The 16841-nt window shown below is 49.1% G+C and overlaps 1 protein-coding gene across 1 annotated transcript in view; it reads right to left on the reverse strand.

Annotated features, from left to right (window-relative positions):
- Nucleotides 1-16841, reverse strand: part of HMCN1 (hemicentin 1) — a 921797-nt gene that overhangs the window by 170196 nt on the left and 734760 nt on the right. The window contains exons 96-97 of the mRNA XM_075322013.1: nucleotides 13406-13527; nucleotides 13059-13296 (exon numbers count right to left, since the gene is read on the reverse strand). Of these exons, the coding sequence (XP_075178128.1) occupies nucleotides 13059-13296; nucleotides 13406-13527 (360 nt within the window). The remainder of the gene's footprint in view (nucleotides 1-13058; nucleotides 13297-13405; nucleotides 13528-16841) is intronic.

The following is a 16841-nucleotide window of genomic DNA, read 5'->3' on the forward strand; positions in this document are numbered from 1 at the left end:
ATAGACGCCTGACATGATTAATCTAGGACTTATTGGCAGCTATGGGCTGCCAATAACTCCTTATTACCCCGATTTGCCAACGCACCAGGGCAAATCGGGAAGAGCCGGGTACAGTCCCAGAACTGTCGCATCTAATGTATGCGGCAATTCTGGGCGGCTGTTGGCTGATATTGTTAGGCTGGGGGGCTCCCCATAACGTGGAGCTCCCCATCCTGAGAATACCAGCCTTCAGCCGTATGGCTTTATCTGGCTGGTTTTAAAATTGGGGGGAACCGCACGCCGTTTTTTTAAATTATTTAATTATTTATTTCACTACACAGTATAGACACGCCCACCGGCTGCTGTGATTGGGTGCAGTGTGACACCTGTCACTCAGCGTGGGGGCGTGTCTCACTGTAACCAATCATAGGTGCTGGTGGGCGGGGAAAGCAGGGAATACGAGATTGTTTAATGGGCGGCCGGCTTTTTCAAAACAGTAAAAGCCGCCGCAGCAGTGGGAATGCCGTTCAGCGCCGCGCTGGAGATCGGGGATCGGTGAGTATATGAGAGAGGGCTGCTCAATTCAGTTACTCAGGAGATTAGCGGTCACCTGTGAGTCCTTCACAGGTGACCGCTAATCAGAACGCGACACAGACAGAGCCGCAGCATGACAATGAAGTCGGGTGAAGTTCACCCGAGTTCATTCTGACAGTGCGGCTCTGTCTGTGTCTGCTGTCATCTGCCATTCAGCTCTGCTACATGGCTGTCTGTGTCTGCTGTCAGCGGCCATGTAGCAGAGCTGAATGGCAGATGACATAGTAAAAACGCATCCCTACACATTACACACGCGTGTCAAGTCAATAAATAAAAAAAAAGGGTGCCCAATGCATACGTCACAGAACACATGATCTAAAGGATCGCACACAATATTTAACAATTTAACATAGACTACTAACGCACGTGTGACAGCAAATGAACGACCTACGTGCAATCTCATAAGATCCCGTATGCAACCTGGGCGTGTCACATCGCAAATGCGATTGTACAACTAATTGCAACGTGTAAAGCAGGCTTTAGCCACAAATCTCTGCTGATCAGATTAGTAGATATGTGTGGGGATTACTGTGGGCTCGCCGCTGGAACCTACGGTAACCGTAGGCAGGCGACCAAGGACATACAGTTACGTCCTTGGTCGTAAAGGGGTTAAGTGGGGACAAATACAGACAATAGAGACTTTACAAAGTAACACATAATTCAGTTACAAGAGGAAGGAGGGCCTGCTTGCCAGCTTACAATCTAGAAGAAATGGGGGAGGGACACAATATGTAAAAAGTGTATTGTCCAGCCATATTTATAATAAATAGAGGTTTTCAAGTAATGCTGTATGAACCAGTCATCAGCCAGTTTCTGTCTAAGTACTGTTGGGGCTAGGTATTAATTACATCATCCTTGGTAGTGTATTAAAGAAAATTGGCAGAGAATGAGAATAGTCTTGGGGAAGTGAGTAGGAGATTTGGATTATGGAGGATATTAGTCTTAGATCAGTTGCTAAATGGAGAGCTAGCATAGGGTGATAGACAGAGATAAGGTAGGAGATGTAGGATGGTCCAGAACTGTGGATAGCTTTGTGGGTGAGAAATAGGTTTATATTGTACTTTATTGTGGATAGGTAAACAGTGCAACGACTGGCAAAAGGTGGAGGCATTGGTGTAGTGGGAAAGATTAGCTCTTTTGGAGTGGACCAGGTTGTGCATTGTGGTTGAACATATACACATTCTTTTATCCTTTCCAACCCTTGGCTCAACATGATGTACTTTTGTTTTTTTTCAACCATATTAGTTATGCAATATGTAAATATGTAATACACCAATTTGATTCTTTTTCAGAAGCGGGGAAAAATTTCTCTAATTTTGATTTTATAGCAAAGGACTATGTAACACTGGCGTTCCCTGCACTAATACCAAAGTACTCAATTATAACGTCAGCATTCCCTGCATTAACTGGCAGGGACGCCAACAAACTCACTGCGCTGCTCCTTTGCCCAGCTGTTCCTTTATTCCTGAGCCTGCCTTGGCTCCCGGCTCCAAGGCCCTTCACTCTGCATGTGGGTTTTCTGGCCTTGTGCTCCTCACTTTTTAAAGTAGCAGCTTGTGCACACCTGATGCGTTCCCAGCCTAGTGCTGGAAAGTAGCAGGTAAGTCCCTCATGTGTTCCCAGCCTATCATTGCAGGGTTCTAGTGACACCTGATGTGTCCTCAACCTATCACTGGGGAATACAAGGTATTTAAGGTCCTCTCCTTTATTGGGAGGTTCTCATGCAAAAATTGTTTCCTGTTGACAGTGTGCCTTGTGGCTACTAGCTCGTTGTCTGTTCCTTGCATCCTGTTTCAGATTTATTTCTTGCATATATCCGATCCAGTGCCATTCCTGGACCAGATCTTGTCTGAGTGTCTTAACCTGCTCCAGAATTCCAGTTCTGTCATTAACCCCTTAAATTATGCTGTCACGCACCAGGGCAATCGGCATGATCCAGCTAAGCGCCAGGATTGGTGCATCTAATGGATGCTCCAATTCTGGGGCGGTTGCAGGCTGCTATTTGTAGGCTGGGGTGGGCACAATAACCATGGGCCTCTTCAGCCTGAGAATACCAGCTACAGCTGTCTGCTATATCTGGGCTATCTCATAACTAAGTTTGCATTGCAGCAATTTATCATATGATTAGTTATGCTGATTTTTGTCATGTAACTGCATTGTTACTGGTTTGCTCCTGGTGGTTTAAAAGCTAGAATTTCAATTTTTACACTGTTTTAAACCACAATTTTCTTTTTCCTAAAAAAGACAAACCAAAAAATAGTAACTATACTGGGTTTTCAAAAAAACATCAGTGGCAATATCCAGCAGTATTGTTTGTGGGGGGTTTTCAGCAATCTTGATGACCTGCTTTTGCATGAAAAATGAAAAAAAAAAAAAAGTATACCAATTAAAATGCCTGTTGCACCATAACCACTGTGATGAATTACTATAATTTTTCATATCACTATCAATTTAGTCTCTGCATTGTTCTCTTTTTTCACAGTATAATTCAATTAGAACTCAAAAATAAACTTTTTACTAAACGATAACTTGGTGAGGATTATGTACAGGATAGCTGGTACACAGCTTTGTTTCCTCCAGTACACAAAACATTTCCACACAGTCTCAATTCCTTGCATCCGTTTTCCTTCCTCTCTACTCAGGACCACACTAGTTACTGTCTCAGTCTTCAATCACCTCAGGGACACCCACATCATAAAGTTCTGCTCACTAGTAAGACCTTAGGTCCGCTTTTACTGTAGCTGGGCCCTATCAAGCCTCTTGGGAGGAAACTGTCACTTCACTTTAGCCCTCCCACTCTAGGCTGGTCCCAACATTAACCCTAAGGGGTACTTTGCATGCTGCGACATCGCTAGCCGATGATAGCGATGCCGAGCGCGATAGTACCTGCCCCCGTCGCACATGCGATAACTTGTGATAGCTGCCGTAGCGAACATTATCGCTACGGCAGCTTCACACGCACTTACCTGCCCTGCGACATCGCTCTGGCCGGCGACTCGCCTCCTTCCTAAGGGGGTGGGTCGTGCGGCGTCATAGCGATGTCGCACGGCAGGCGGCCAATAGAAGCGGAGGGGCGGAGATGAGCGGGACATAACATCCCGCCTACCTCTTTCCTTCCGCATAGCTGCTGGACGCAGGTAAGGAGATGTTCCTTGCTCCTGCGGCTTCATACACAACGATGTGTGCTGCCGCAGGAACGAGGAACAACATCGTACCTGTCGCTGCAGCGAAATTATGGAAATGTCCGACACTACACAGATTACTGATTTTCGATGCTTTTGCGATCGTTTATCGGTGCATCTAGGCTTTACACATTGCGATGTCGTTACTGGCGCCAGATGTGCGTCACTTTCGATTTGACCCAGACGATATCGCAGTAGCGATGTCGCAACGTGCAAAGTATTCCTAACTCTCCCTACTGCTGGTCACAATACAATCAATCACTAATAACGCATGTCTCAATACACATTGTACATTGTAACAGTACTTGTGTCTTCAAGGGTGAACATGGGCAGAATGTCCATCTCCTTACAAATGTAATCTTCTGCAATTTGTAAAAATCATAGTATCCATTTTAAGTGATAAGAGGAAAGCAGTTTGCAAATTGTTCAAATTCACATTGAATTGATTTGCTCATCTCTATTAGTTACAGTATATGCTATTTCTATGTATGCAAGTTTAACTTTACTAAGAGGTGGATGAACTTTAATAGAGTTACTGTCAGAGTTCCGGGATTTCCAGTTTTCTTTTGAAGGATCTTGCCCTTTGTTAACATGGAGTTTTCTGTTCTGTTGCCCTACTTCCTGTCCATCTGTTTAAAAGCCGCCCCTAAGCTTAGTCTAGTTGCCTGAGTATACTGCTTCCTGTGTACTCCTGCCCTGCTGCTCTCATCTCCTGATTGCTGTTTGGATCCAGTGGAAACACCTGACACCAGCTCTGGACTTCACCTCTCATCCAACTGTGCTCGGACTCTGTCTGCCGTCTCTGGTCGGCACTTCTGCCGGTCCCTTCCGTTCATATCCACCCTAGGACTCACATCACGTACGAACATTTTTTGGACTATATCTGTTGCCCTTTTTGTGTCCCGGCTGCTGCGCATTTAGGCCTTCTGGGGTGATTGCCGGACAGCCCCTGTATAGGGTTTCGCTCCTGGTGGTCTCCCTGGGGGAGTCCGGTGTGTGGCCCCGGGAATTCCCCTTTGCTCTGAACCCGGCAGGTATTTACTGTGTTTATGTTCCACTGTGTATATACTGCTCTGTGTGCATATTGCGGTTACATATTACTGTGTATATTTTGTTATGTTTACGTATTGCGGTTACTTATTATTGTGTATATTCTGTTCTGTGCACATATTGCGGTTACATATTATAAAACGTCTTTTGCACCAAGAACTCGTCTCTGGTTGTCATTGCCCTAACGCAATCGAAATCCTCAGTACATACAATAGTATTACAGTTACAGTTGTAATTTTTAAGACTGTGAATCATTTAAATAACCATTGATTGTGTAGTAAGCAAACCAAGATATTGAACCCTTGAAAACCTTGTCTTCAGATTCCCAAAAAGTTGTTGTCACAAACCACCGGGGGGGTCACTCAGAAATCCCCCGCGCTGGCTACCAGTACGTCACAATCGGGGGGTAACAAGTGGGGGTCACCCCTCCTCTATACCTCCCGACCGACAGACAGAGCACGTGACGCGCTCTCTAGCGCCCCTCTTATAGTCAGGCCAATTATGGAATTGCCCGACCATAAGCAAGGAGGCCGCTATACTACTTATGCCGATTATTGAAGGGTCCCCGGTGAGAGTAAGGTATATATTCCCCCGACCTCCGCGGGCGGAATATATAAAATCTCCCCGAATCTCACTGGCCTCCCCACAATAATCCTTGGCACAATTCGCTGCCACCAACCGATTTACGGTAACTATTAGCCGAACACACAGACGTGGGATTCAAGATCGAGATAACAGAACAGCCCAAGATTAATTATATAATTTAATCAGCCTAAAGCACACTAGAAACTACAATATATACAATAGGGAATCTACAGAATATACATATGTCAGAGTACAGTTACAATCAAAGCATGGGTTACAAACAGGCATACACAGTTCCAGCAGTTACCTTGTTGCGTCTGGCCACAGGGGGGCGCTGTAGACCAGGTTTCCAGGAACTCCCTCACAGGTCTTTCCCAACCAGGCCCCCGAGCAGAAGAACACTGGAAAATGGCCGAAGTAGGGTTATCAACCTGGGCAATCCAGGTCCCCTCCTACCTTAGTGACCTCACAGGGAAGCACTGCCACTCCCCCTGCATGGATCAGAATTATCCAGCAAAGGGGATATTGGCCATAACTTTGCCTGGGAGCGGCGTAGGCAGACGCCAATGCTCTCATTGTGACAGTTATGAATTTAGCTACAGAACGAGGGGACTCATGACCTGTCTGCCAGTTCCCCATTGGCTGATATCACGCCTGGGGCATTTCCCAATGTCCTGCTCCCATAAAAAGGGTGTGCCGGCATCGTCCACATGCGGAGACACCATTTTTATGGTTGCCATATTTATCGGAAATATGGCTTGCGAGATATGAACCATTTTTTACTGGAGTCGTTCTGTCTGGCTATTTCCATAGCCTTGCTAATGAGATACAACTCTTGTTACAGGGTGACGGCAGGGAGTCATCCTGTGTCCATTGTCCTAAAGCCACCTAATTTCCATATCACAGGACATGGCCATGGGATTTGTTGCTAAACCAGTTGTGTGAAGGAAAGGGGGGGTGACACCAGGAGAGGGCTTCCTGACATACTTGAGTATCATGATTTATCGTCATATCTCCGGATTTACCTCACACCTCCCCCCTTTTGAGGGCGCTAGGGGGCAGCACACTCCGGTGTTCCCCCGTGCGCCCGTCCGCGACCTCTCCTTGTCGGGACAGCCCGTCTGCGTTACCGTGGTCACGGCCCCTTTTGTGGCGAATGGTGAAGTTGTATTGCTGGAGCGCAAGGCTCCATCGCAACAATCGCCCATTCGTCCCAGAGACGGTGTGCAACCAGCTGAGGGGATTGTGGTCCGTCTCCACGATGAAGTGGCGCCCGTATAGATAGGGTTGCAGACGCTGCAGGGCCCACACTATGGCCAGGCACTCCTTTTCCATCGTGGAATAGGCAACTTCCCTTGGTAACAGCTTCCTGCTCAGGTACAAGACTGGGTGCTCTTGGCTCGCAGAGTCCACCTGGCTGAGCACCGCACCGAGGCCGAAGTCACTGGCGTCGGTCTGTACTACAAACGGCCGCGTGAAGTCGGCTGCCTGTAGCACGGGCGGGCTGGACAGGGCGTCCTTTAGGGCCCGGAAGGCTGTCTCGCAGTCCATTGTCCAATCGACTGCAGAGGGCAGCTTCTTCTTGGTGAGGTCCGTCAAGGGCTTTGCCAGGCTACTATAGCATGGAACAAACCTCCTATAGTACCCAGCGGTCCCCAAGAAGGACATCACCTGCTTCTTGGTCCTGGGGGTGGGCCAGGATGCGATGGCTTCCACTTTCTCAGGCTCGGGCTTCAGTGTTCTCCCACCTACCCGGTGACCGAGGTACTGGACCTCGCTCATGGCCAGCTGACACTTTCCCGGCTTGATGGTCAAACCTGCCCGGTGGATCCGCCTGAGCACCTGTGCTAGATGCTCTAGGTGGTCCTCCCAGGTGGGACTGAAGACGGCAATGTCATCTAGGTACGCGGCCGCGTACCCTTCAAGTCCCTTGAGCAGGGTGTTGACCATCCGCTGGAAAGTGGCAGGGGCATTCCTCATCCCGAATGGCATCACCGTGGACTCGTATAGTCCAAATGGGGTAATAAAGGCAGAGCGTTCCCTGGCCTTGCGAGTCAGGGGGATCTGCCAATATCCCCGGCTCAGATCCATGATGGTCAGGTACTGAGCCCCGGCCAACTGATCGAGCAGGTCATCGATGCGTGGCATTGGGTACGCATCGGCGACCGTGACCGCATTGAGCCCCCTGTAGTCCACGCAGAACCGAGTGGTTCGGTCCTTCTTAGGGACGAGGACTACAGGCGAGGCCCAAGCGCTGTTGGATGCCTGGATCACCCCCAGCTTCAGCATCTCGTCAATCTCCTGGCGCATGTGTTGCTGCACCTCCAGGGAGACCCGATATGCTGAACGCCGGATCGGGGGATGATCCCCAGTGTCCACGTGATGGACAGCCAAGTCAGTCCTTCCGGGCTGGTTGGTAAACAACCCCCGGAAGGGGTGTAGGGTGGCCCACAGCTGGGACCGTTGGTCCTCCAAGAGCTGGTGGCCAACCTCCACATCCTCAATGGATCCGCCTGCCCTAACCTGGGCTAGCATATCCAAGAGGGTTTCCGCTTCTCCCTCCTCGGGCAGGTTGCACACGGGGAGCGCACATGCCTCCCGCTCATGATGTGCCTTCATCATGTTCACATGGAAGGGCTTCCGCCTTCCACGGGCAGGGTCCAGGGTGACCAGGTACGTTACAGGGTTGAGCTGCTGGTACACGAGGTATGGGCCTTCCCAGGCTGCCTGAAGCTTGTCCTGTGGTACGGGGACCAGTACCCACACCTCTTGACCCACTTGGTAGGTCCTCTCACAAGCGTTCTGGTCGTACCAACGCTTCTGATCGGCCTGGGCTTGAGCCATATTGTCGTGTACCAGTTGCGTCAAGGCCTGCATTTTGTCCCGGAAGCGCATGACATACTCGATAACCGACACTCCAGGGGTGGCCAAATCCCCTTCCCAAGCCTCTTTCACCAGAGCCAGGGGGCCCCGCACACGTCGCCCGTACAGGAGCTCAAACGGTGAGAATCCTGTTGAGGCCTGTGGAACCTCCCGGTAAGCAAATAACAGGTGTGGGAGATACCGCTCCCAGTCACGCCCATGGGAGTCGACCAACATCTTAAGCATCTGCTTTAAGGTGCCATTGAACCGCTCGCACAGGCCATTAGTCTGTGGATGGTACGGGCTGGCCACCAGATGTCGCACCTGGACTTGCTTACAGAGGGCCTCCATCAGCTGGGACATGAATTGGGTCCCCCGGTCAGTGAGCATTTCCTGGGGAAAACCCACTCGGGAGAAAATCTCCAGCAATGCGGTGGCCACCTTGTCAGCCCGAATGGACGACAAGGCCACTGCTTCTGGGTACCGGGTGGCATAGTCCACTACCGTCAGTATGAAGCGTTTCCCGGAGCTGCTGGGGATGGCCAGCGGGCCGACCAGATCCACAGCCACCCTCCTGAAAGGCTCATCGATGATTGGCAGAGATACTAGTGGGGCTTTGGGGCGTGGCCCCGCCTTCCCCACTCTCTGACAGGTTTCACACGAACGGCAGTAGGCAGCCACATCGGCCCCCATTTTTGGCCAGTAGAAATGCTGGTTTAACCTGGCCTTGGTCTTAGCGATCCCTAGGTGTCCGGCCATCGGAATCTCATGTGCGATCCGCAACAACTCCGTCCGGAACGGATAGGGTACCACCAACTGTCGGTCCCTGGGCCACGCCTCCGGTGAACCCTGCTGGACCGTGGCCCGGTACAGCCGTCCTTGGTCCCAGACCACTCGCTCCGGGTCCGAGTCCGAGGGAGGCTGTGCCGCCTGCTCCTTAAGAGCTTTCAGGCTGTCGTCAGCTTCTAACGCTGCCTGAAACCCCTGACTAGATGTGGCCAGAATCGACGAGACTGTCACATCTTCAGTCAGTACCCCGGGACCTGTGTCCTGGCCTCCACCTGACTCGGCTGCCACTTGGTCAGAAGGGGAAGAGCTATCGGACCTCCGGGAGGCCCCTTGGCTTCCAGCACTCCCACTGCGGGTGACAGCGGCCACAGCCGCTGCGACCGTGGGTCGTGCCTGCTCCTCCTCCGTTCCTGACCAAGTCGCCGGTTCAGGCAGACCTACCTGGCTTCCTGACACCCCGGTTGTGGGGGAACCATGCACCGAGATCTTACCTGGGAGCACTTCCGCTCCTGGACCGGCCCCAATCTCACCTGCCTGTTCCCCTCCTGCAGCAACAGAACCCCGCTGTGAAATCTCTGGGGACCCCACATTTGCTGTGGTAGCCCCCACCCCACACACTGGTCCTCCCCCTGCAGCACCCTGCTCTCTGCTTATCCCTGCAGAGGGCAACAGATCCCAGCTCACAGGCTGGTTACTTGTAGAGGCATTGTCACACCTTTCTCTGACCCCCTCCCCTGTCACAGCTGCAGCTGAGTGTGTGTCTATGGTGTCTATGCAAGCAGAAATATCAGAGTTCACTCCCTCCTCCCTTACATCATTCATAGATAACACATTAACATTGTCCGGAGGCATGTCAGTACGGGCTGAAGGTTCAGCCCTTGGTTGGGGCCCAAACTGGGAGGTTATCTGCCCCAAATCTGTCCCAAGTAGCACGTTTGCAGGGATCCGATCAGTTACCCCCACCTCCCTCACCCCTCGCCCTGTGCCCCAGTCCACATAAATGTCGGCAACAGGCAGCGCCGGGTCAATGCCTCCAATCCCGGAGACAGCGAGGGTTTTTCCAGGGATCAAGTCTTGGGGGGACACCATCTCAGGCCGCACCAGAGTCACCTCCGAGGCGCTGTCTCGCAGTCCTATGGTCACAGACCGGCCGACGGTGACAGGTTGGAAGCTGTCCAGGGACCTACCACCACCCCCACCCACACAATACACCTTGGGCGGCCCTTGGGACGGGGACGGAGCCGGGGCCTTGGGACGCTGAGGGCACATGGCCTTGAAGTGTCCAGGTAGGTTGCACTGGTGGCACCGTCTTGGTTCCGCCACGGGCCTGGAGAGGGGAGTTGAGGGGGACACCCCCTGCAGTCTAGGGGCAGGTGGGGCAGTCGCAGAATTCATCTTACCCCCTCTCCAGGTGCTGCTGGTGGCCGCTCTCCTGGCCTCAGGGGCCCGGTTGTTGGTGTAGTCATCGGCAAGGGCAGCTGTAGCCGTGGACCCCTTTGGCTTCTGGTCTCGGATGAACTGGCGGAGATCCTCAGGGCAGTTCCACAAGAGTTGCTCCGTGATGAACAAGTCCAGGATCTCCGGTCCGGTGGAAAGCTGCAGGCCTTGGGTCCAGTGGTCGGCAGCTCGGGCAAGTGCCCGCCGGTGGTCAGCCCAGGAGTCCTTTGGTCCCTTCTGTAGGCTCCGGAACTTCTTGCGGTAGGACTCTGGAGTGAGGTTGTACTGTTGGATCAGGGCCCGCTTGATGGTGTCGTAGCCCTGATCTGCCTCAGCAGGCAAGTCCCCAAGGACATCCAGGGCCTTACCCCTTAAACGGGGGGTCAGGTATTTGGCCCACTGGTCCTTGTCCAGATGGTGCTGCAAGCAAGTCCGTTCAAAAGCAGTCAAGAAAGAGTCCAAGTCTCCATCCTTCTCCAGCACTGGGAAGTCCTCAACACGGACCTTTGGAAGTTTGGTGTCTCGAAGGTCACATGTGGCTGATGAGGGCCGGAGCTGAGCTAGCTGCAGCTGGTAGTCACGGTCTGCCTGTCGCTCTCGCTCTTCACGCGCTGCCTGCCGCTCTCGCTCCGCAGCCTCACGCTCTGCGTGCCGCTCTGCCCTGCGCTCTGCCAGGAGTTCCTTGTAGCCCTTCTGGTCTCCAGCCTGGAGAAGGGCCATAGCCATTTGAAGAAGGCTATCCGAGCCTCCCAGGCTCGGTGGAATGGCACGGGGTGATCTGCGGCACGCTGCAGAGCTAGGCGATTCACTGTCCCTTTCAGAGCGGAGGGCTGGCATCTGGCTCGTTGAGGAACCTTGGGTGAGCTCCTCCTCATCTTGTCCAGCAGTGCCAGGTTGCGCAATGTCCTCGGCAGAACGGTTTTCTGGCGTCGAGCTCCTGGAGGACTCGTGGGCAACCTCCTCATTGCTGTCCACAGCACCGTCCTCCCTCTCTTCGGCTCCTGCCTTAGCATTGGCCAGTTGCATAGCTCTGCTCCTGGTGCCATCAGCCATTCTTGCAGACTTTTGGTCACTGACACAGAACTGACACCTGATGCCTCCACACACCTTACAGTATCTGCACTCTGACACTCTAGTGTTGAGCTAGTCTGAAGACCCCAGCAGCCACAGCTGCTGCAGGCAGTCTTTAGTGTCTGGGAGTATGGGTCTCACACTCACACACACTATTATCTCGATCCCACCGCTATGCCACCAATATGTCACAAACCACCGGGGGGGTCACTCAGAAATCCCCCGCGCTGGCTACCAGTACGTCACAATCGGGGGTTAACAAGTGGGGGTCACCCCTCCTCTATACCTCCCGACCGACAGACAGAGCACGTGACGCGCTCTCTAGCGCCCCTCTTATAGTCAGGCCAATTATGGAATTGCCCGACCATAAGCAAGGAGGCCGCTATACTACTTATGCCGATTATTGAAGGGTCCCCGGTGAGAGTAAGGTATATATTCCCCCGACCTCCGCGGGCGGAATATATAAAATCTCCCCGAATCTCACTGGCCTCCCCACAATAATCCTTGGCACAATTCGCTGCCACCAACCGATTTACGGTAACTATTAGCCGAACACACAGACGTGGGATTCAAGATCGAGATAACAGAACAGCCCAAGATTAATTATATAATTTAATCAGCCTAAAGCACACTAGAAACTACAATATATACAATAGGGAATCTACAGAATATACATATGTCAGAGTACAGTTACAATCAAAGCATGGGTTACAAACAGGCATACACAGTTCCAGCAGTTACCTTGTTGCGTCTGGCCACAGGGGGGCGCTGTAGACCAGGTTTCCAGGAACTCCCTCACAGGTCTTTCCCAACCAGGCCCCCGAGCAGAAGAACACTGGAAAATGGCCGAAGTAGGGTTATCAACCTGGGCAATCCAGGTCCCCTCCTACCTTAGTGACCTCACAGGGAAGCACTGCCACTCCCCCTGCATGGATCAGAATTATCCAGCAAAGGGGATATTGGCCATAACTTTGCCTGGGAGCGGCGTAGGCAGACGCCAATGCTCTCATTGTGACAGTTATGAATTTAGCTACAGAACGAGGGGACTCATGACCTGTCTGCCAGTTCCCCATTGGCTGATATCACGCCTGGGGCATTTCCCAATGTCCTGCTCCCATAAAAAGGGTGTGCCGGCATCGTCCACATGCGGAGACACCATTTTTATGGTTGCCATATTTATCGGAAATATGGCTTGCGAGATATGAACCATTTTTTACTGGAGTCGTTCTGTCTGGCTATTTCCATAGCCTTGCTAATGAGATACAACTCTTGTTACAGGGTGACGGCAGGGAGTCATCCTGTGTCCATTGTCCTAAAGCCACCTAATTTCCATATCACAGGACATGGCCATGGGATTTGTTGCTAAACCAGTTGTGTGAAGGAAAGGGGGGGTGACACCAGGAGAGGGCTTCCTGACATACTTGAGTATCATGATTTATCGTCATATCTCCGGATTTACCTCACAGTTGTTTACCCCTAATTCAACTACATACATTGTAGTAAGCATACCTTTTGAGATGGAAGCATGTATCTCAAAGCCAAGGGTTGCATCCAGAGAGTTATAATCTGTTTCTATGGAAGATACTTGCAAAATCTCGACCATGAAAGGCATCTTGCCATGGCTGGGATCATAATTGATGGTGTGATTCCACGCATACGGTACACTGACTCCATCCAAGTAGAACATTCTTGTTGAGTATGCATATATCTGTCCAAGACCTGTTTGGACATAATCCTCTGTGTAATCCTAAAATCATAAATATACACATCTTCAGGCACTTCATTTTAATCATAATTTCTATGTTTTTTCTAAATATTGAGAGAAATTTAAAAAATTATACACATTGCATATTTACTTTTAACATGATGTCAGTCGATGATTGTAGTTGAAGAATATATCCTTTTACGACTGTATCCAAAATCAGGAAGCCATCAGCATCAAGACCACGGGAGGTATGAGTGATCCTTAAGACTTCACCTGTAAGTTAAAACAAGGAAAAAAATTATATGAAGCCATAACAATCATGTCATCTTGTATAAGGAAACAGGAATATCTTCAATTTGATTATGTTGTTATGTAGCATTGAGATAAAGCAATCTTTGGCAACATGTGACACCACGGAATTTGCAGTATACCCATAAAATTTCAAGAAGAAAAATAATTAATTTATGGTTATTCGCAGTAAACAGAGAGTAAGGGCAACCATCTGTGTATTTATGGTTTGGCTGACGATAAAAAGTTGGGTATTTAACATAGATGAATGGTTATATATAATGGAAACATAATTATATGTTCTTTATACTCTTATTAAGCCCATGTTCTACTTTCTGTGCATGTACAACAACCTTTACCAATTCTGGTCTCAATGTCTAATATAATCTAGGCCAGATTACAGGGAGCGATGAAAGTGAAACATGCTCTTCAAGATTTTAATAGAGATAATATACAAGTTTTATATTTTTTTCTACCATTGAGTTATTGTTTTGTTTCGATTAAACATAATTGTTTTACAGTATGTCTATGAATTTTTATCACTTTGATAGCATAAAAACAAGGATAAAAACTGGCACCACTACAGGTCTCCAGATATGTCCTCTATAAACTGCAGCTAGCACCTATGAGCCCTTATATATACCACTCTAGAATGCTGAGAAAAGGGGAGCCAGCACAATCTGAGAGTGACATGCATCATATAAAAAGTGCAAATCCACAAATTTATTCCAACTGTACTATAATACAAAATGAGATTTTTAGCAATTAATTGATCATGCTGGCTACCCTTTCTCTGTTTGGTTGTAGTTATGCTACATTAGTCTGGTGGCTGACCACCACCATGCCATGCTTGCCTGACCATGGTTTGCAATATATTCCTCCTGTTGGTGGTTGTTCACATTGAGCTGCCTCACCCTTTTCCACAGACATTGCTAATTAAGAACCATACTTGGGTCTGGTCCACCTTTATTTATGGTCGCTGGTCTGGCACTGTGAAGGTCAGTTCTGATATTGTCCTGGCGTGTGTGGCGTCTGCTGCATATGCTGGGCCTGGGCTGCCTTTAACTGCAGTTGCCTCTTTTTGCGACATGGAAGCGGTTATATATACCGTATTTTTCGGACTATAAGATGCACTTTTTTCCCCCAAATATTGGGGGAAAGTGGGTGGTGCGTCTCGTAGTCTGAATGTAGAGCATGGCTGCGGGGAATGAGGGTGCTGCGGTGGAGCGGGTCATCGGCGGTGTGACCAGGTTGTACCAGCACCTGCCGTGACCACGTGGGCCTGCTGATTTCATATGCACGCCTATCCTTCTGCCCATCATCTCTCAGCCCTGACAGGTGGGCGGGATGATGGGTGGGGAATGCGCGCATAGTAAACAGGTAGGTTACAGGTATGTGTGCTCCAATATAGATCTGCTTTTAATTTATCTGGGAGGCCGCATGGCACATGAAATATATAATGTAGGGTAGGACCCCCCTATTGAGATTTGCCGTGGCGTGGCAGGGGTGGGTCAAAGAATTGATCAATTATTTGCTAAAAATCTCAGTGTGTATTACAGTACAGTTGGAATAAATCTGTGAATTTGCACTTTTTATATGATGCATGCCACTTTCAGATCATGCTGGCTCCCCTTGCACTCTAGAATACTAGAATGTAGAATGAAAAAAAATAAATACCAGCAGTATAGAAACAGGTGATGAGAAGCCGTTCCCAAATTACCTCTCAAAATTAAGATAAGTATCAGCAGTGAGAAAGGGAATAATACATAACTTTTATTAGAATTATTAAAAAAATTGCGTAGTGCTGCAATTTATAAATTAATTTTTTGTGCAAAAAAATGAAACAATACTCATGTCCAAGAGGACCAACAAAGATAGCGTTGGAGCCCCCCCGGTGGTGTCCGTCAATGATAGACCATAATCACCAGATGGACATTGAGGGGCTTCGACGCCAAATCAGTGTCCAAGATTCATAGACACTGTAAATTGATGACTACTATGAGCCGGATAAATGGGGCAACAACCTATAATCCTATTAGTCAGGTTAGGGTCATGGGAGGATATATTCCAGTGGGAACCAAGCCCCCCAATAGGACTCACCAGTGTAATATACAGTATGGGGTTACTAAATCCCCCAAAAAACAAGCTTTTCATACATGTAAACACCAATTACCAACCATAACCTAACAGAAATCTAACAAAAATCCATCCAAGATCACAGTGGTGTTTCTTGGATTTAATTCAGAGTATAATCACGGCAGTAAACATATAGGTATAATTATTGCCTCTTGCTTATAATGACCGGCTCATTTATACATCATGCAATTATAAATAGAGAAATGGAATGGTCTCACCCAGTTGTAGGTGCAGGTCAGTAGTTAGAAGGGGGTCATCAGGATAGATGAATCGGGTGGCTGTCCATAGCTGGGCAGGAGCTCTCTCCCTGGCAGGAACTAGCTGAACCCTCAAGCCCCATTAGCTCCAGCCCTTACAAGGACCGTCCCAAACTGACCCTGATTAGATTAGCCCTAAAGATTCATCACCATGGAACCTCCCGACGCGTTTCCTCCGCCAGGATTCATCAGGGGAGATACTGTAGGTGAAGGGCTCAAGATGCAGGTATAGAGACCCCAACATACAAGTGGTCAGACTCTAGGGTTCATCTTGAGCCCTTCACCTACAGTATCTCCCCTGATGAATCCTAATGCTGTGGAGAGAAAAGCGCACATAGGGTCTTATCTGGCAAACAATGCAGGCTTAGAAAATGAAAACAGGTGCTCACCTATGGAAGTTGTGACAGGCACAACTCCTATGTATGCAGAAAATGGTCAAGCAGCAGCCCCGATGATGCAACAGGGAATCATGAATGGATAAGAAAGTCGGGTTTAACACTGCGCTAAAACCATGAAGCCAAACGATGTGATGAATTCTTTGCTATATTTTCTTTATTTAGGCCAAGTCTACATGTTTCAAAGGCATGTCCGCCTTCTTCATCAGGACAAAGGAAAAAACAGCATGATACCAATTGCTACTTGGGGATACATATATATTGAAAAAGAGGCTCCACACCTACACAGGTGATGTCAGTCAGGGAGTGGCTGAACATCACGTGTATGAATAACAGAAAACAGTGGAGAAAAAAATGGAAGAAACAGAAAGAAGAAAAAAAAAAAAAAAAAAAAAGGAATTGGAAGGGGTTAAAACAGAGGGGTGTACGCATATGTCTGTAAAAAAATTTTTTTGCTTTAATAAAAAAACAAATGTAAAAAAATGTGCTTTATTATAAAGCTTGCGCCTAA

This window comes from Anomaloglossus baeobatrachus, chromosome 8, assembly GCF_048569485.1.
Source record: "Anomaloglossus baeobatrachus isolate aAnoBae1 chromosome 8, aAnoBae1.hap1, whole genome shotgun sequence".
NCBI lineage: Eukaryota > Metazoa > Chordata > Amphibia > Anura > Aromobatidae > Anomaloglossus > Anomaloglossus baeobatrachus.